The sequence below is a fragment of the Dipodomys ordii genome, unplaced genomic scaffold (assembly GCF_000151885.1).
Source record: "Dipodomys ordii isolate 6190 unplaced genomic scaffold, Dord_2.0 Scaffold2, whole genome shotgun sequence".
In the NCBI taxonomy this organism is placed as follows: Eukaryota; Metazoa; Chordata; class Mammalia; order Rodentia; family Heteromyidae; genus Dipodomys; species Dipodomys ordii.
In genome coordinates this window covers 684,116-704,045 of record NW_012267218.1, presented here as the reverse complement: position 1 = coordinate 704,045, position 19,930 = coordinate 684,116, and the positions used below count along the sequence as shown (strand labels likewise).

Below are 19,930 nucleotides of genomic sequence, written 5' to 3'. Positions count from 1 at the left end.
GCTCTGCCCTGCCCCGCGCAGGGCTGGGCCTGCAGGGAGGCGGGGTTGCCGGGCGCCTGGGGTCTGCGGGAGCATCAACGTCTCACCTCCTTGGCTTCCAGGGCCTGCCTTGCTGGAGGCTGGGCCCTAGGGAAGAACAGGGGTCCCCGGGGTGGAGGGTTTTTTGGCCACCTGTCTCCGTGCAGATTTTCCTACATCTTCCTCTTGCTCGCCCGAGGTGATGTGTGGCACGGGACACGTCAGCACTCAGACAGGCACTTGGAAGACAGAGCCAAAGAGCTGGGGCATGGGCACTGCAGGACAGGGCCTGTCACCTTAGGGCTGAGGGCCACGCGTGTTCTTGGGAGGAGCACGGCCCCAGGACCAGACTCTAATGCCTGTGTGTGACCTTACGTGCATGTGCATATTCAGCAATGGCCCAGGACCTGAGAGTCCTTCCTCACTCTGGCCTTGGCCCCTGAGTCCACACCCAAACTGCGTGTGCATGGCCCTGTCCTCCCTCCACTGCCCCCTGGGGCCTGGCCACTTTCACATCTCTCCGGGTTACCGCCCTTACCTTCTGACTAGTCCTGCTCGCTCCAGCTTGTTGTTGTTTGTTTTGTGGTGCTGGGGATGGAGCCCAGGCCTTGCACCTGCTAGTCAAGCGTTCTTCCACTCAGCCCCACCTCCACCCATGTGAGCTGTTCTGATACTCTCAAGTTGCTCAAGAGGCCTAGATGTGGCCCAATGAGCACAGGACCCACATGCCAGCACAGAGCTCACACACACACCCCTACTTGGGTACATGCTCTGATATTGAGGCCACATTTTTTTGTTTGTTTGTTTTATTTTTGGTGGTAGTGGGGTTTGAGCTCTGGGCCTGGGCTGCTGTCCCTCAGCTCTTCAGCTCAAGGCTAGCACTGTACCACTTGAGCCACAGCGCCACTTCCGGCTTTTTTTTTTCTTTTTGGCTTATGTGGTACTGAGGAATCAAACCCAGGGCCTCATGCATGCAAGGCAAGCGCTCTACCACTGAGTCACCTTCCCAGCCCCACACATTTTTATTTTCATTGTTGGCAGTACTGGGGCTTTGAACTCAGGACCTCACATTGCTAAACAAATAATCTACCATTTGAACCACTCCCCTTGCCCATTTTTGCCTTTGTTGTTGTGTTTGGTGCTAGTCTTGGGGCTTAAACTCAGGGCCTTCATGCTTCCCTGAGCTTTTTTTCTTTTTCTTTTTCCTTTTTATTCCTTTCCTTAAGGCTAGTACTCTACCACTTTAGCCACAACTCACTTTTGGCTTTTTGGTGGTTAATTGGAGATAAAAGTGTCTTGGACTTTCCTATCCTGGCTGGCTTCCAAATCATGGCTTTTAGATCTCAGCCTCCTGAATAGCTGGGATTACAGGCATGAGCCACCAGTGCCTTGCTGCATTGGTTCTATTTGAGATAGGGTGTCATAAGGCCTAGGCAGGCCTGGCTTCTCTTATTGACACTGGAATAGCAGGTATGTGCCATTGTGCCCCTTCTGTATGTGCCATTCTGCCCCTTCTGTAGCTTGGCTTTTTAAATTTTATTTTAAATTTTTATTGGGCAGTGCCAGGGTTTGAACTCAGGGCCTCACACTTGCTCAGCTGGCACCACTTGAATCTCACCTCCAGCCTGTTTTTTTTTTTTTTTTTGAGTCTGAAGGACTATTCTTCAGAGGCTGGCTTTGAACTGTGATCCTCTGGATCTCAGCCTCCTGAGTAGCTGGGATTACAGGTGTGAGCTACCTGCATTGGACTTTTCCTGTAGCTTGAGATGACAGGGGTGTGTCGCTTTGTCTAGCCATTAGTGGAGATGGAGCTGGCCTTGAGCCATGCTCCTCCCCCAGAGCTGGGGTTGTGGGCTTTAGCCATTGTACTCAGCTACTCAAGGCCCGCCTTTTCACTCTGTCCCACGCCCTGCCGCCATGGAGCCGATGTGGGCTCCAAAGGCTTCCTTCTTGCCTCACACTCTCGATGTGTCCGGCGAGGAGAGTGGGCCTCCTGGTCATGGTGTGAGCAGTGGGTCATGAGAATGTGGATTCATACACAGGAAAACCTGGGCTTGAGAGCAGAGGGCTGGTGTAGTGGGAGCAGAGGACACAGGAGGGAAGTGAGGGGGGCAGGTGAGTGTCACTGATTTGGTGGAGGGGAGGGCTGACCATTCAGAACAAAGGCCTAAGGGTGGGGCTTGCTGGGGTGAGTGGCCTGGTGTGGCTGGAAGCAGCCAGCGTGCCTCCAGGAGCCCATCTGTGCTAGCCTAGGGCATGTCCAGGGGACGGAGGCATGGGCCAGGGAGCCCACTCTGCTGACCGTCCCCCCTCCAGGACCAGTTGGGCCTCCTGAGTGCCACGATGAGTGTCACGTCCTGGTTCCTGGTGAGCAGCAGCGGCACACGCCACCGGCTCCCGCGAGAGCTCATCTTCGTGGGGCGCGATGAGTGCGAACTCATGTTGCAGGTGAGTGGGCAAAGCGGGACCTTGGGCCCAGGGACATGGCTCCCTGTCCGCTGCAGGACACCTGGCAAGGAGGCTGCGGTGCCAGCCGGAACCTGGATCCTCCTGGGCAGCTTGCTCTTAGAGGCACAGGCTCCACTTCTGCATGGGGGAGCTGGGTGCTGGGCTCCCAAGGCCCTGGGAGTCCAGGAGGAGCGGGAAGGAATCCTGCTGCAGATGCCGTGTGGCCTGTGGAAGGGCCTTTGTCTTTACTGTCGCCTCACCTGCCAACGCCAGCCTCCTGGGTTCAGATGGAGGCTGGTGACCTTTTGATGAGACTCTGGCAGGAGATGTTTCTTCCTGGGCCTTAGAGGTGGGAAGTGGGGGTGGGGGGAGCTGGGTTTGGCAATCAGAAAACTCTGTCCTTGGTGTGGGGTCTGAGTTTAGCTTCTTGCAGCTCCTGTATCTGACTCGTGAAGTAACAAATGAGGGTGGGGTGTTGGCCCTGCCTGGGGTTTCCTTTCCCCGTGCAAGTGTGTGAGGCAGGCTCCCTGCAGTCCTGACCTGCCCCTACTCCAGCATGGCACACGGCTCCCTGGCCCAGAGCCCCCTGAGCTCCCTGTCCCCCGTGGAGTTCTTGGGAGGAAAAGAAGACCCTTGCAGGGGTGGGGATAGCTCCATCTCTTCCAGCTGATACAGACATGCTGACCAGGTGGTGGTCTAGATTGGCTATGGCCTCACTCAGACCTGTCTGTGTAATTCTAACCATACGAGGCTCTGACCAGATGGGCTGGGCTTGGGCTCAGCTGACGGGGCTGGTCCCAGGCAGATAGCTGGGCAGAGAACGTTGATTCACCTCTGTCCAAGGCTTGCCCATTCCAGCAGTACTCTATGGCGTCTGTGTTGTGTGTCCTTGAACTTGGTGTGTTAAATTTGGTCCCCAGTAGGATGGGTTAAGAGGTGGGGGCACCAGAGGGGTGGGTAGAGCATGAAGGGGAGGGATCTTGTTTTCCAGTTCCACCAGTTAAGGGCACAGCTAGAAGATGCCCTCTCTGAATCTTGATCCTGGCCTCAGCCCCCGTTTCTGTTGCTTACCAGTTCCCCAGTCCAAGGTCTCTTGTCACAGCACATGGTGGGCCAAAGCTAGACATCCCAGCTTCTCCCCGTTGTCTTCTAAAACCCAGCACACTTCTAGCAGTAGGGTGCTGGGGCCCAGGCTCCTGTGAGAAGCACCGCACTCTTGGCCTTGGAGTGGTCGGTGTGTTGTGTAAAGGACTCTGTGGGCCATGTCGTGCCCTGCGGCCCTGTGGCGTGGCTGCGGTTGTTTGAGAGTGGCATGGGTGCGTGGGAACACGCCAGGCTGAGGCTTCAGTGTCCTGTAGTTGTCCCATCTCACAAAGTAAGTCTTTGGTATTTAAAAGCATCGAGACTGTAAGACAGGTCGAGGCTGCCGCTGCACCCCACCTGCCTTGTGCCCAGGGTTAGGCCCAGCGAGTGTCCCCCTGGCACAGCACGGTGTGGGCCACGTGTGACATGACACTGGTAATGGCTGCGCTGCTTCCCCAGGGCGGCCAGCAGGGCGCCCTGGAAGAAGTGGCTTTGGGGTCTTTTGGAGAGCCCAGAGGGAGCCTGGTGTTTGTGGGTCTCCCAGACACTCCCGTCCCAGCCCCAGCTCTCCTCTCCTCTCCTGGGGGCCCAGAGTGCCCAGAGGTGTGTGAGGCCTGATTCTTGGTTTCTGGGCTGTTTGGTGGAGCCCTGGGCAGGATCCTCTCAGGTCCCCTGCAGCCCCTGGCTGGGTACTTCTGCTGCGTCCCTCCCTCTCCTGGGGCAGGTGGCCACGTCATTCTACACGGGGAAACGGAGGCTCAGGGAGGCCGTGCAGGTGCAGAGCGCAGACGGCACAGCACCCTTGCTGCTGGCCTCCCACCACCGCCCTTGCCCTCTCAGCCTGGGCTGTCCTGTGGCCTCTTCTCTTGGCTCCCCGTGGGGCCGCCCCTGCTGGGAATACTCCGTCTCCCCTTCTCGCCCCTCCCCTGCTGGGAATCCCCATCTCCAGCGGACAGCCCCTCCTCTCCTCCCATGTGGCCCCTCTTTCCACGCCCTCCCTTGGGGGCCACCTCTCCAGGCCCTCAGGGCTCTCCTCTGTCCCATGGCCCTGTGGCCTCTCAGCCCCTGCTTGGTGGTAGATGGCTTTCATACCATTTGATGTCCATCCTGTCCCCAGCTTTAGCCTCCTGCTCCCTGGCTGCACTGGGGCCTCTCGAAGGCAGCACCGCTGTCGCTTTCTATGCCCACCTGCATCCCTGCCACTCGGCTACCCAGTCCTGCACCCCACATCCCGGCACCCTGAGTCTGCCCACCCCATGTACAGAAGACAGCCCAGGCCCTCCCCCACCCCAGCGTCCCAAGTCTGCCTACCCATGCACAGAAGAGAGCCCAGGTCCCCCTCCCACCCCAGCACCTCCAGTCCACCCACCCCACATACAGAGGAGAGTCCGGGCCCCCACACCCCAGCATCCCCTGAGTCTATACCCCGTGTACAGATGAGAGCCCAGGGCCCCCCCAGCACCCCCGAGTCTACCCACTGCACATACAGAGGAGAGCCTGAGCCCCCCACCCCAGCACCCCGAGTCTGCCCACCCCAGATACAGAGGAGAGCCTGAGCCCCCCACACCCCAGCACTCCGAGTCTGCCCACCCCAGATACAGAGGAGAGCCTGAGCCCCCCACACCCCTGCACCCCCGAGTCTGCCTACCCCACATACAGAGGAGAGCCCAGGCCCCCCACACCCCAGCACCCCCAAGTCTACCCACCCCACATACAGAAGAGAGCCTGAGCCCCCCACCCCAGCACCCCGAGTCTGCCCACCCCAGATACAGAGGAGAGCCTGAGCCCCCCACACCCCAGCACCCCGAGTCTGCCCACCCCACATACAGAGGAGAGCCCAGGCCCCCCACACCCCTGCACCCCGAGTCTGCCCACCCCACATACAGAGGAGAGCCTGAGCCCCCCACACCCATACAGAGGAGAGCCTGAGCCCCCCACACCCCAGCACCCCGAGTCTGCCCACCCCACATACAGAGGAGAGCCCAGGCCCCCCACACCCCTGCATCCCCGAGTCTGCCCATCCCACATACAGAGGAGAGCCTGAGCCCCCACACCTCTGCACCCCCAAGTCTACCCACCCCCACATACAGAGGAGAGCCCAGGCCCCCCATACCCCTGCACCCCTGAGTCTGCCCACCCCACATACAGAGGAGAGCCCAGGCCCCCCATACCCCTGTACCCCCGAGTCTACCCACCCCCACATACAGAGGAGGGCCCAGGCCCCTCCAAATCTCAGCACTCCCAAGTACGCACACCCATGTACAGAGAAGCACCCAGGTCCCCCACACCTACCCTGGGTCTCCAGGATCTGACCATGTGCCCCTGGCCTCTGCTGCTCTCCACCCTCATCCCCACCACAATCCATTTGCCTCTGGTGGTCTTACAGTCGTCCCCATATCTATCTACTTAGCCACGGCCTGAGTAGCTCACATAGCTGGTGGCTCACATACCAGCCAGCACCAAGATGTCTCCCTACCAAAGCCCACTCCTCTGGGGAGACATGCAAAGAAGGTGGCTTGGTGAGCCCGGTTGGGGGCCCGGGGTGAGGAGCGGCAGGGACGGCCAGGCTGAGGGTCAGTCAGGAAGGGCTTCCTTTGAAGAGTGTGCTGCCGGTTAGGGCAGCAGTCCTCTCTGCCTCCAGTCCATCGGCGCTTTGGCTGCCCGTGGCTTGTGTGACAGCCAGGATGAGAACCCGCACAACCCAATGCAGAAATCATAGCCAGAGTGGCCGTGGAGTCCTACACTCAGCGCCAGTCCAGTCAGCCTGCTGATGGTGGCGACCGGGATGGCCAGCGGGAGGCGGGCCTGCTGGAGTGTGCTTTGGGAGGGCCAGCTCAGCCAGAACAGAGTTCAGGCATGAACCTTGGAAACACATCTTTGTTCCACTTTGAGTGAGCACACATAGATGATGGTTACGCCTGCATTTGCCCCTCCTTTCCCCATGGCCTTGTTCTCTTCCACTGCTCCTGGTTTGGGTCAGAGCCTGAGCTCTGGGGTGGGGTTGCTGCATGGTAGGTGGGCTTGTAGACCATGTGGCTTGGCTGGGTAGGATCTGCTTCAGCCTGAGGAGTTAGGCAGGAGGGAGGTTTCTGGGAGAGAGCCTGGGTCTTGGCACTCCTGTCCTCCAGGAGGGCTTTGGCTAGCAGTATCTGAGAATGGAGCCCTGGCTAGCAGTGGTGGAGTAGGTGGGCAGACCAGGCATGAATGGGGGCCTGTGTGGACCCTCTTGCAGCCAGGTGTGGGAGGGGTGCTCCCTTGGCTGCCCCAGCCCGGAGCCTTAAAGAAAGAAGTGGCAGTGTCCTGGGTGAGCACCCCTTCTCCCCAAGACCTCAGGGGCCAGGCTGGAGGCCTCATGGAGGGGCCAGTGGTGGGCATGACCCCGGGCCTGTGCCCTCCAGGACTGGGATGGGAAGGAGCAGCTTGCTGTGAGTACCAGCCTTGGGTGAGGAATTTGGACCACGTTAGAGGTGGAATCTGGTGGCAGGGCTATAGATCTCAATGTCAGCAACCCACTCTGCCCCAGATCTGCTCTGGGGGCAGTCTGCGGATGCCCATGGCGGCTTTGGGCAGGCTGAGCCATGACCCGCCCGCAACCAGTGGAAGTCACTCAGGGACTCTCCCATCACATCACTGCCTCTCCCACTTCCAAGAAGGCCCGGGGTCCAGGCCCCACTCCTGTTGCTCCTCATTCTGTCTTCTCTGCCCCCTTCTGTGTGGGCTCCTGTGCAATCTGCCCTCCCCGCCCCCATTCCTCTGCAGTGGCCTATGGGCCAGCTGCCTGCTTGGAGGCACTCGCTCCTGAGGTGACAGGCTGGGGCTCAGGCCCCAGGCCCCAGGGCTGTGTCTAAGTCTTGCTCTAGTTCCCTGCTAGGGCCAGAGCTGAGGCCTTGGCTCTGCTGGGTGACGGTGGGGGCCGGGCAGGGACTGGGGCCATGTCCCTCTCCGCAGCCTCTGCTGAGTGCCCTGTCTCTGATTGAGGAAGAGGCCCTGTCCTGGGGTGCTGGTCCTTGGAGAGGGACTCTGCCACATGGCCAGCTGTGTGGAGGTGGTCTGCCTAACCAGCCCACCGGTCATGGGTGGGAGCGGCCCTGCACCCGGAGGAGGGCCGTGGTGCCCTTCTCCCGGCAGGCACAGAGATGGACCTCCCTGTCTTAAGGGACTGCTGTGTGGATGGTCCCCAGGAAGCTGCCTGAATCCCAGGCTGTCACTCACCCTTGTTTCTTGGCTGGGCTGAAGGCTGGGTGGCTTCCTTGAGTGAGCTGCTGCTGCTGCTGCTGCTGCTGCTGCTGCTGCTTCTGCTGGGCCCAGGCAGCAGGGGTGACAGGAGGTGCCCAGCAGCACAGGTGACAGGTGGCATGGGCTGGGGGGTTGGCTGACAATGGGCTCATACTGGTGAAACCTAATAGACCATGTCCCTGTCCTTGCCTGTGTCCTGATAGGGAATTGGGTGGGGTGGGGTGGGGGCTCTTGGCTGTGATCCTGCACCTGGACCCGAGACCATAAGGAAGCTGGTGGCCGTCCTTGGGAGGGGTTCCAGGGAAGATGAGAGAGCTCAGGGTGGAAGTCCCCGTGTGTGTGTGTGTGTGTGTGTGTGTGCAGGCTGGTGTGGGGGTCAAGGGAGCCAGGCGGGGCGACTGCAGGAGCACCATGGGCTGCGGTGCTCTGTGGACTTGGGGGAGGACTGCTCCCTCATCAGCCTCCTGTAACCTCCACTGGACTCTGTGCTGGCCACCCCCGCCTGCCCTTGGGAGAGAATGGCCTGTCCCAGATGACCAGAGAGGTTCCCACGCCTGGGCCTGGCGCAGGATGTGGGGGAGAGTGGTCACAGGGGAGGGCCTCACGGCAGCACTGTGCGGGGGGGCTGGTATCTCGCTGGTGGCTTCAGTGGTGCACACACTGTGTGCGCACATGGCTGCGGTCCCCAGGCTCAGGAGGAGAGCTGGTGCTGTGACCAGCACGCCAGCCTAGGGGCGCCTCCCGGGGGCTGGGGCAGCCCTGTCCTGGGACCTCTGGGTGCCTGAGAGCCCTGTGCCTCCCTAGTCCCGCAGCGTGGACAAGCAGCATGCTGTCATCAACTACGACCAGGACCGTGACGAGCACTGGGTGAAAGACCTGGGCAGCCTCAACGGGGTGAGTGTCCTCGGGGCCTCTTCCCCTCCACCGCAGCCAGTCCTGGAGCCCCTGCCCTGCGCCTTGCCTCTCCCCTGACCCCTCCGAGCTCCCCCAGCCCTGCCCCCAGCCCCGCTCTTGCTGTCGTGCTGAGAGTAGGAGGGGAGGTGCTGAGCAGGGAGACAAGCTCTGCTGGGTGCTGGCATGGAACCTTTTTGAGAGTTAGGGGTGACCAGGACAGGGAAGAGGTCAGGAGGAAGGCCCTGACTACAGCTTGGGGAGAGTGAGCCGGGTGTGCAGGCCAGAAGGACAAAGAAGGCCCTGTGCAGGGCCAAGGGCGTCTGTCTCTCCTGGAGCAGCCTATCTGGACATCCCTGGGTTTCTTTCTGCATTTGATGGACACGGGCCACCGGCTCCATCTCATTCCTGCCTGTGCGATCTTGAGTGGAATCCCCAGCATCCCAGGAGGCTCGGCCTCCATGTGGCCCTGAGCCCTACCCTCAGCAGCCCACCTGGGGCTCCCCGCCGGGGGCTCCAGGCCCTGCTGACGCTAGCCCCAGGCTTCTTCCCTGCCCACCCTCAGAAGTAGTAGCTGTGATAGGGAAGGCCGTGTGGTGAGCAGACCACTATCATACTTGTATGGCTTCGAGGTCCCTGAGGGTACTTCCTGTACCAGCCTGGTCTGGGCACCTGGGCTCTGAAGGACCAGCAGAGAGGTCTGTTCACAGGCTCTGAGCTCAGCCAGGGTCCGGGGAGGCTGGGACAGTCTGCAAGCGCCAGCTGCTGCCCTGCCCTGCCCTGCCCAGCCTCAGCACCACCTTCCCTTTACAGACATTTGTGAACGAGGTGCGCATCCCAGATCAGAAGTACGTCACACTGAAGCTCAATGATGTCATCCGCTTCGGCTATGATATCCTTGTCCTGAAGAATCCCCTCTGCTCTTCCTCGGGGCCCACGCTGCAGTCACTCACACTACCCAGAAGCGAGGCGTGGGTGTCCTGATGGCTGTTTGCTAGGGGTCCCAGCCTTGAGGTCACACAGGGCTTGGGGGACAACTGACTACTCTTTGGGATTCAGAGTCCTGGCTTGACTCTGAGGCTCTCAGGCTAGACATGGTATGTTCTGAGCTTGGTGTGTGTGTGTGTGTGTGTGTGGTGTGTGTGTGTGGTGTGTGCACGCATGTGTGGTGTATGTGCGTGTGCGTGCATGCGTGCGTGTGTGTGTGCTGGGCTTCCCCAGGAAGGAGCCTTCCTGTTGATGTGGGCCAGAGCCTCTGGTCTCCAGGACACAGGTCCTTCGGCTCTGCTCTGTGTTCTCCTTAGCGCAACCACATTCTAACATGTATGTGCTGGAGCGTGTGCAGCACCGTGTCCCCGAGGAAGCGCTCAAGGTAGGTGTGGCCAGGCCCCATGGGGATCTCTGGCCAGTAGGGCTCAGCCCTGTCTGCTTTGGTTGCCCTCTCTCCCTGCAAACATTCCCCTGGTCCCTAGGCACCCCATCCTGGCTGGGGTGCCATGAATCAGCCTGGCCTGGCCTGCTCTGCCTGAAGACCCAGTCTAGCAGGTGGGGAAGTAGCCATTACTCTCTCCAGGCTTGCAGAGGGGTAGCTGGGGCAGGATAGAGTAAGAGAGGGCTGAGTGGCTGGCCTCCTGTTGCTGAGAGGGCTTTCAGCGCCATTCTGGTGGAGTTTGGTTCTGTAGCTCAGAGAGTTATCGACAGGCTGTGCAGGGAGCTGGGAAGTCCAGGGGCCTGCGGGGGTCAGCTGGCAGGAGGGATGGTCGCCTGTTAGGAGGAAAGTACACCACTGGTGGGTGAAGTGAGGTGAGGTGTGACTTCTCAAGGCCCGTGGGCCCCGTGTGTGTGTGTGTGTGTGTGTGCGCGCGCGTGTGTGTGTGTGTGTGTGTGCGTGCGTGCGCGCGCGCGTGTCCACGTGTGTGCGCGTGCGTGCGCGCGCGCGTGTGTCCACGTGTGTGCGCGTGCGTGTGCGTGTGCGCGCGCGTGTGTGTGCGCGTGTGTGTGCGCGCGTGTGTGTGTGCGCGTGCGTGTGTGTGTGTGTGTGAGTGCGCGCGCACGCATGCTTGCATCCTGGTCCCAGGCGCTTGAACTCATGGCCTGGACACTGTCCCTGAACTTTTGTGCTTAAGTTTGGTGCTCTACCACTGGATCCACAGCTCTACTTCTAGTTTTTTTGTGATTATTTGAGTAATTGGAGATGAGAATCTCACAGACTTTGTTACTCACTTGGCTTCGAACCGCAATCCTTGGAACTTAGCCTCCCAAGTAGCTAGGATGATAGGGCTGAACCATGGGCACCTGACCGACTCCTTGCGTAGAGGAAGATCCTGACATGGTCTGGGGGGGGGGCAGGAGCAGTGGCCAGGCCAGTGGAACACCTCTGGGATGGCACATCCCAGCGTGCCAGCGTCATGTGTGGCCGAGCCCCAGTGGGGTGTGAGGACTCTGGGTGGAGTGGGTTCAGGGCCTCGTCACCCTTCATGCCCCAGGGTCATGGGGTATGGGCGCAGGGCCCTGCTCAGAGCTCCACAGGGGCCCTTGGTGAGGCAGGCTCTACTTAGCCCCATTTTCCAAATCAACTTGGCCATCGTAGGCCCCTGCAGCCAGAGATGGGACCCACGTGAGCCACGTGAGCCCTTGCTCGCACACTCGGCTGGTGGCTCTGCTCTCCTCCCCAAGGACCTCATGGGTGGGGCCTATCATGGGTGGAATCTGAGGGCAGAAGTTCCCAGGGCCTTCCTGCTCCATCCTCCCCCTTGAAGCTAGCTCCACCTGTCCCCAAAGTTCTAGATGCCTCAGCATGGACCTTGGGCCCCAGGGGCAGGTCTCTTGCTCAGGACCCGCCATGGATGAGGGTGTCCCCAGGCTGACACTGGTCCGCACCCCTGCTGTCTGCCCACAGCATGAAAAGTACACTAGCCAGCTGCAGGTGAGCGTCAAGGGCTCCCTGCCCAAGAGGGGTGAGCCCCTGCAGGAGTCCACACCCTATTGTGAGTCCACCCACCCCAGGCCAGAGAAAGGGGACCGAAGGCCTGGCACAGGTAGGTCTTGGTGGTGGGAACAGGGATGGACCAGGGAGGGGTGGGCAGACGGGCCACCGCCAGGCCCTGCCCTAGCCATCGCGTTCCCTGTGCTCAGTTCCCCAGTGACCCCTCTCCTCTGTGGGCCCTCCTGGTCTCAGCACCTCTCAGCAGCCAGCACAGCTTCTGTGTGGGCTGTGTGCCTGAGCATGCCCAGGTTCCTCAGCCTGTGAGCCTCCAGATGAGGGGCCACCAGCCGGCCACCCTTGTGGCCCTCCAGCAAGTCAGAAGTAGAGGGGCGGGAGCTGAGGCAGGAGGGCTACGCCTTGCCCTCCACCTGCTCGGCTCCCACGCCCACCCATGCTCCCACGTGGAGCTACCAGCGTCTGCTGGGGCCACAGGTGTGCCTGGAGTGACAACTCTTCCTCCGGGGACAGCAGGTTTTTACTCATCTTTTGAAAGACCGCTGGGAACTGGGAGGATTTCCAGAAAGTCATCTGAGCTGCTCAGAGCACCTGTCAGTGTCTGGGTTGTGAGTGCTCACAGCCGGTGATGGTGGCTGGGTTCCAACTGAGGCCATGGCGGTGCAGCCTGGACAGGCCACTTTCTCGGCCTTCCAAGCAGATACAGCCGTGGGGAGACACACAGGGGCTTGGAGCCCACTGTGGGGACGGTGGGGGTCAACAGCTGCTCGGGGTCCTGGAGGGCGGCCCTGGGGCTGCTCTGGGGCCACACTGACTTGGGTCTGAACGTCCCCCGCAGAGGCAGTGGCTTACCGCACGCCCCTGTACGGGCAGCCCTCCTGGTGGGGAGAGGATGACAGTGCCACACCTGAGGACCGGCGTCAGGAGGAGCCCTACCCAGGTGGGTCTCCCTGCCTGGGCCCTGAGACGTCTAGTGATGGCAGAGTGCAGACGAAGGGGGTGGCCAGGCTGTGCGTAGGGAGCTGCGGGAGGAGAGGGAGGCAGGGTGGCTGGTCTGAGGACATCTCTCCCCAGAGCGTCCCAGGGAGCCGTTGACACAGGGTGGCGAGCTGGATGGCTTCCGCACCACCACTGAGCACCAGGGCTGTGCACTCCGGCGTGAGCCCAGCTACTTTGAGATCCCCACCAAGGAGGTTCCGCAGCCGCTGCAGACCCCTGAGGCACCCACGAAGGACAAGGAGGCTGGCAGCGGCGGGACGGCCCCTGTGGTACAGAGCCACGCCTCCTTCACCATTGAGTTTGATGACTGCAGCCCTGGGAAAGTGAAGATCAAGGACCACATCACCAAGTTCTCCCTGCGCCAGCGGCGGCCCCCGGCCAGGGAGGCCTCCCCAGGGGAGCTGGTCTCAGCTGAGACCAAAGTGGCCGACTGGCTGGTGCAGAATGACCCCAGCCTGCTTCACCGGCCAGGCCCTGGGGATGACCGCCACAGCACCAAGAGTGACCTGCCCGTCCACAGCCGGACCCTGAAGGGTGAGGGCTCGTCGGAGGCTGGGCAGGCCGGGGCACCCCGTCTGTCTGTTCCCGGTGCCCACCGTGCCTGGGAACAGGCCTGCATGGTCACGTGGCTTGGTTGGTTTTCATTTTCCTATGACTTTCCTGAGGACCCCTGCTTGATGGAGGGGCAGCGTGCAGGCCTTGGTGGCGCAGCTCCACCCTGTGTGCTAGGAGACCACGTGTGTCCACTGCCCTTTGGGTGTGAGACGTGATGTCCCCACAGCTGATGGCTGTTTTCTGATGTTTGGCGTCCCCAGGCCACAAGCATGAGGACGGCACGCAGAGCGACTCCGAAGACCCCCTGGCCAAGGCGGCCCCTGCGGAGGCCGGTGCGGAGCAGGTGCGCCTGCAGAGGCAGATCAAGCGGGACCCGCAGGAGCTGCTGCACAACCAGCAGGCCTTTGTCATCGAGTTCTTTGACGAGGATACGCCTCGTAAGAAGCGCTCACAGTCTTTCACACACACCCCGCCCGGGGACCCCAAGGTGGACAAGCGCCGTGGCCCAGGCACTGCTGACAGGGAGCGCCCCAGCGCCCCAGCCCGCCCCACAGGTGGCAGCGCGGGGCCCCAGCGGGCCAGCTCGCTCAAACGGGAGAAGACCGAGGAGCGGCTGGGTGGCTCTGTGCCCGCCACACGCACCCCAGCCCGCCCCTTCGGAAGCGTGGGGCGCCGTTCCCGCCTGGCACAGGACTTCATGGCCCAGTGTCTGCGCGACAGCTCCCCAGCCCCCCGGCCAGGCCCAGAGAAGGTGCCCCCAGTGCTGCCCACGCCCCTGACGCCCGGTACAGCCAGCCCCGTGGCCCCCCCAACCCCTCCACCCCTGCCTGCTGACCCCCAGCTGACGAAGGCACGAAGGCAGGAGGAAGACGACAGTCTGAGTGATGCAGGCACCTACACCATCGAGACAGACGTGCAGGACAGGGAGGTGGAAGAGGCCCGGAAGATGATTGATCAGGTGTGTGGGTGCGGGGCAGGCAGCGTGGGGGGTTGGGGTGTATGGGCTGGTAGGCATGTGGTGGGTGGACGTTGGCTTGCTTCAGCCCTGCTCTAGTTCGTATGGCTGGTCCAACCAAGCAGGAGGGGACAGGAGAGAGGCCTCAAAAGCTGAGCTGCCCTCTGGCCCTGCCTTGTGCTGCGCCAGGGCTGGGCCTGTTTCCCCTTTGACGTGCCCAGCTGGATGGCTGGGCTCCTCTGGCCCTCTGTGCCATTCTCTCTGGCAGGTATTTGGGGTGTTTGAGGCCCCTGAACTCTCCAGAGTGTCCTCAGCCACCTTCCGCCCAGTCATCAAAGGGGACAGAGATGAGTCTGTGGATGAGGGTGTGGCCCAAAGGATGGCATTGCTGCAGGAGTTTGCCTCCCGGCCCTCGGGTGTGGCCCCCCAAACAGAGCACCAGGTACAATCCCAGAAGCCCCTCTGAAAAGGGCCTGGCCCGAGGTTAGGGGGCTTGGCTGGGCCTTTCCTCCAGGCCCACTCTCCTGGCAGGGGGGTGGGATTGGGGCCAGGTGCTGAGGCCCTGAGTTGGTTAGCACCAGGCATGTGCTGCCCCAGGGGGGCTGGACAGAATCCAGGAGTTTGCCACAGCTACAGCCACTGACCTGCGCTGTGCTGTGAGACACTGTCCTAGCGTGTTCTGGCAGGGCTCTCCCGCCAGGCGCAAGGCCCACGTGAGGTCTGCTGCGCTTACCTCTCACTCTGCTCCATCCTCTGCAGGGCCACCTGGTTCCAGGCTCACCTGGGGCTCAGAAGTGGGTGTCCCGCTGGGCCAGCTTGGCCGATAGCTACTCGGACCCGGGCTTCACAGGTACGTGACCCAGGGGGCCAAGCCAGGGCAGCCTTGGCACTGGCCACAGACAGAGCCCATGTCATCTTGTGCCTCAGGAGGTTGGGCCCTGTGTGCATGCATAGAGCCTGTGGCCGCTGTAACTGGACTGGCCTTTTGCCTTGCAGAGGACGGGCCTGGACACAGAACTGGAGAGTCTGACGGGCCCCTGCCCGTGCGTACACGGCGACTGCTTCCCCAGCTGCCCAGTGACAGGGCTGACAGCCCCGCCGGGCCTGAGGTGACCAGGAGGAATGGGCCAGGGCCACCAGAGCCGGGCAGTGAGCAGGCTGGCCGCCTCCCAGGCCAGGAAGACCTAGACCCCGACAGCCTCAGTGATGCCAGTGGGTCAGATGGGGGCCGAGGCCCAGAGCCGGGCATGGAGCAGCAGGGGGAGAGGCACGTGAATCCTCAAGAGACAGCAGCCTGGACCAGGGGTCGGCGCTCTCAGCGGGCTCATGGGGAACCAGCCCCCACCTCTTTCTTCATTGGAGACCAGAATGGGGAGGCCACTTTTCCCCGGAAACCGTTGGTGGCTCCTGGGGAGGTAGACGGCCCAGGGAGGGCAGCCCAAGCCGGCCTCCCAGTGAAGGATGGCGTCTATGTCAGCCCTAGCGGGAGGATGGTCATCCAGCTGCGTTCTGGGCGGTCCCCGGAGCCCAGCAGCCCTGGACCAGCCCCTACCAAGGAGGCCCTGGCCTTTGTCCGACAAGAGAGTTTCACTAAGGAGCCAGACAGTGGCCCCCCGGCACCCGGCAAGCTCCCCCACATCTCCAGCCACCCCCTCTTGCAGGACCTGGCTGCGGCTCGGGCCTCACGCATGGACTTCCACACGCAGGATACCCACCTGATTTTAAAGGAGACAGAGACAGCCTTGGCAGCGCTCGAGGCCCGACTGCTCTCCAAGCCACCGGATGGAGAGGGCGAGGGGGGTGCCCCCAGGCCCCCGGAGGACTCTCTGTCTGGGGATTCGGATGTGGACACGGCCAGCACTGTCAGCCTGCTCAGTGGCAGGAATGGACCCAGCCCAACAACCCCCCAGGCCCTGGGACCACAGAAAGAGAGCTTGTCCTCCCCACCACTGGTGCCAGATTCAGGAGCTGCCAGCCCGGGCGATGCCCATGAGCGCCTGTCAGAAAAGCCGCACCGGCCGCTGGGCACAGCAGACCTGGGCCGTGGGGAGTCAGCACGGCGCCAAGCTGTGCGGCGCAGCCATGGGCCCCGAGGGTCCCTGGACTGGCCCGATGAGGAGCGAGGTTCTGGCCCCAGTAACCCACCCAACTCAGTCACAGCCACCTCCAACCACGAGGCCACTGAGGCCCCAAGGGCCAGTCAGCCAGGGCCCCGCCGGAAGCCAGCGCCCTCCCCTCCTTCCCCTGCCACCCGCGAGGAGCAGAGCCGTGTCTCCACCAGTGCCCAGAAGGTCCAACAGGCCCTGACTCGCTCCAACAGCTTGTCCACCCCAAGGCCCACCAGGGCCTCCCGGCTCAGGCGGGCCCGACTCGGGGAAGCGTCTGACACAGAGGCTGTGGATGGTGAACGGGGGCCCCCAGCCAACCCTGAGCCGGCCAGCCGGCCAGCCACAGAGCAGGCCAAGAAGCTGACACGCTTGGACATCCTGGCCATGCCCCGTAAGCGGGCCGGCTCCTTCACGGGGCCCAGTGACTCAGAGGTGACCCCCACCCGTACTGGCTTCTCTGGCCGCAGTGCAGAGCTGTACTGCACCAGCCGTAAGCCCACCATGGCTGAGGCCCGTGCTGCTGCCAGGAAGGCTGCTGCCACTGCTGCCAACGCCGGCCCCCGCCAGCCCTTCAGCCGTGCCCGACCAGGCAGTGCCAGATACTCCTCCAGTGAGTACCAAGGGGTGGGCGGTCGACCTGGGGGGGCAGGTGGCTGCCAACAGGGTCACTTCTTAAAGCTGGGGGTGCCTTTTGCAGATGTGCACATGTGCACAGGCCACGCGTGCACCTCGTGCCTCTGGGTCCCCATGGTGGGGTAGGCCGGCTGCTCTCCTTCTCCAGGGCCTCTGAAGATGTGTGAGGCCACACAGCTGACCACCTGAGGCACAGCAAGGGCTTTTCCAGCCCTCGTTGGGCTCTGCCTTGGTCCTCTGTCTCCTGTGCTACTGGGGATGTGTCTGTGCCCCTCTGTGGAGCCTCACAACCTTCTGAGCCACAGACCTGTGGGTGGGGAGGATTATGCCACCCCCAATGAGAAGCACCCCCACCCTGTGCTCTGAGGCCCAAATGAGAAGGGATGGCTGCCACCTGGAGCTGGCCCTGACCTCGGGTGGAGCCCCCCTCCCTGCCCCCAGGAACTGGCCCTGACCTCGGGTGGAGCCCCCCTCCCTGCCCCCAGGAACTGGCCCTGACCTCGGGTGGAGCCCCCCTCCCTGCCCCCAGGAACTGGCCCTGACCTTGGGTAGAGCCAGCCCTCCCGTCCAGGAAGCAGCGTGAGTGGACTGAGTGGATTGATGAATCAAGGTGCTTCAGCAGCATCCCCGCCCTCCCGCCCTCAGCCCCACCCTGTCTGCTGTTGGCTGGACAGGCTGGGACAGGTGGGGGTCAGAGTGGCTGTGGGCTGAGGACCTCTGCTTGGTGGGCTGCTGTCCCTCATCCCTATCACTTAGCATGCGTTTCCTATTCAGACCTGTTGAAGGGCTAGGCAAGGAGTCCATCCATGCTATGGCCCCTAAAGACATGAGAGGCTTTGCCCAAGGGGCTGTCTGGTGAATGCATAACCTAGGCTGGCATGGCTACCCCTACCCGCTGGACAGGGCCCCCCCCCAAGGCATGGCTGATCCTTGTGAGAGGCTTACCCTATTTTCTGCCTAGCACCCTTCCCTGGCACCAAGGGCTGGCTTCCATCTGTAAGGTGCCACTCCCCGGGGCGTCCACCAAGGGCTGGCTTCCGTCTGTCAGGTGCACACTCCCCGGGGCATCCACCAAGGGCTGGCTTCCGTCTGTAAGATACACACTCACCCCAGGGCCGTGAATGGCACTGGCCTCACCATGGCTGGTGTGTGGCAGTGGCAGGTGCTTCTGGCGGGGTTTTCTGGGTGTGGAGTGCCAGTCGTCGCACAGCCTGCCCTGTCGTGCGAGGCCCTGCCAGAAGGTCTGAGCACCGCTCTGTTCTGTTCTTGCTTCTGAAACCAATCCACTCAAGACACTCGTCGTCGGCAGCAGGGCTCAGATTACACATCCACCTCTGAGGAGGAGTACGGCTCCCACCACAGCTCCCCCAAACACACACGCTCCCATGCCTCGACAGCCACGCAGACCCTGCGGGCCAGCAGCTCTGGTCGGGCTCGATCCCGGGCTCCCGGCCCTCGGGACACAGATGACGATGAGGAGGAGCTTGACCCCTATGGTTTCATCGTGCAGACGGCAGAGATTGCCGAGATTGCCAGGTGAGTGAGTCCCAGGCACCCCGTGCCCCTTGGAATAGGGACTAGGCTAGAGTTCTACTGTTGGCTCCAAATAGACTTGGAGAAGGCTTGGGCGAGTGGTAGATGGATGGAAGGATGGGTGGGAGACTGGGTGGGTGGGGAGGCACGGGAATGGATAGGTGAAAGGTTGCAAGGATGTGGTTGGATTGGATGGGCTGGCTAATGGCATATTGATTATTTCGGTGTTGCTGTGACTGAAGTACATGGGAACAACTTAAAGAGAGTAATTGTGTATTTTGGCTCACAGTTTCAGAGGCTCCATTGTTTGGTCACTTCGCCCCATTATGGTAGCTAGAGCTTGTGGCAGAGAATGTTCTCACCTCACGGTGGATAGGAAGCAAAGAAAGGTAGATGGGCAGAAGCCAGGAATGGCATATCTCCTAGGATAAACTCACAGTGACCTACTTCCAGCTAAATCCTGCCTCCTGAAGTCTTCACAGCCTCTCAAAATAGCAACACTAGCTGTGGACCAAATATTCAACACATGAGCTTGTGGGAAGCCCAGATGCGAAGGGGACAAATGGATGGGTAGATGGATGGGTGGATAGATCACTGGATGGGTGGATCGAGGGATGGATCGCTGGATAATGAATGGGTGGGTGGATGGATCACTGGATGGATGGATCGAGGGATGGATCGCTGGATAATGAATGGGTGGGTGGTGGGTCACTGGATGGGTGGATCGAGGGATGGATCACTGGATAATGAATGGGTAGGTGGATGGATCACTGGATAATGAATGGGTGGGTGGTTGGATCACTGGATGGATGGATCGAGGGATGGATCGCTGGATAATGAATGGGTGGGTGGTGGGTCACTGGATGGATGGATCGAGGGATGGATCACTGGATAATGAATGGGTGGGTGGTGGGTCACTGGATGGATGGATCGAGGGATGGATCGCTGGATAATGAATGGATGGGTGGTTGGATCACTGGATGGATGGATCGAGGGATGGATCGCCGGATAATGAATGGGTGGGTGGTGGGTCACTGGATGGGTAGATGGATGGATGAATGGATGGATAGGTAGATGACTTGATGGATTATTGGATAGATCACTGGATGGATGGATCAATGGATCACTGGATGGATGGGTGGATAGGTGGGTGAGTGGGGGGGTAGGTGGATGGATAGTTCAGTTGGCAGGTGGATGTCTGGGTGAATGAATGGGTAGAGGAATGAGTGGATTGATGGGTGAGTGCATGGCTAAGTAAATGCAAGGATAGTTCCGTTGGTAGGTTGGATGGATGGAAAGATATCTTCCCAGGAAGGTATCTGTTTGGGCACAAGCAGGTCCCCACCAAAATTTTTATTAGAAATGAACTTCTTTGCATGGTCATTCATTTGAAGCCAGACACTAGGGAAGGTGCACAGATGGGTAGGGGTGTAGGGGAGGGTGCAGATGGGTGGGGGTGTAGGGGAGGGTGCACAGATGGGTAGGGGTACGGGGAGGGTGTGCAGATGGGTAGGGGTACAGGGGAGGGTG

General features: G+C 61.3%; 1 protein-coding gene across 3 annotated transcripts in view; it reads left to right on the top strand.

The window, feature by feature from the left end:
* The first annotated feature begins 2,337 nt into the window (after positions 1 to 2,337).
* Cep170b (centrosomal protein 170B) overlaps positions 2,338 to 19,930 on the top strand; it is a 41,657-nt gene continuing 24,064 nt past the window's right edge. The window contains exons 1-12 of one of the 3 annotated variants that reach the window (XM_013016166.1): positions 2,338 to 2,466; positions 8,590 to 8,679; positions 9,490 to 9,568; positions 9,990 to 10,048; positions 11,576 to 11,714; positions 12,456 to 12,557; positions 12,692 to 13,150; positions 13,432 to 14,129; positions 14,395 to 14,568; positions 14,886 to 14,976; positions 15,123 to 16,844; positions 18,265 to 18,403. In XM_013016166.1, coding sequence (XP_012871620.1) covers positions 2,362 to 2,466; positions 8,590 to 8,679; positions 9,490 to 9,568; positions 9,990 to 10,048; positions 11,576 to 11,714; positions 12,456 to 12,557; positions 12,692 to 13,150; positions 13,432 to 14,129; positions 14,395 to 14,568; positions 14,886 to 14,976; positions 15,123 to 16,844; positions 18,265 to 18,403 — 3,857 coding nt within the window. In that variant the 5' untranslated portion in view covers positions 2,338 to 2,361. Of the gene's footprint in view, positions 2,467 to 8,589; positions 8,680 to 9,489; positions 9,569 to 9,989; positions 10,049 to 11,575; positions 11,715 to 12,455; positions 12,558 to 12,691; positions 13,151 to 13,431; positions 14,134 to 14,394; positions 14,569 to 14,885; positions 14,977 to 15,122; positions 16,845 to 18,159; positions 18,416 to 19,930 lie in introns of those variants that run through there. The other 2 variants (XM_013016161.1, XM_013016175.1) reach the window with 2 other exon arrangements.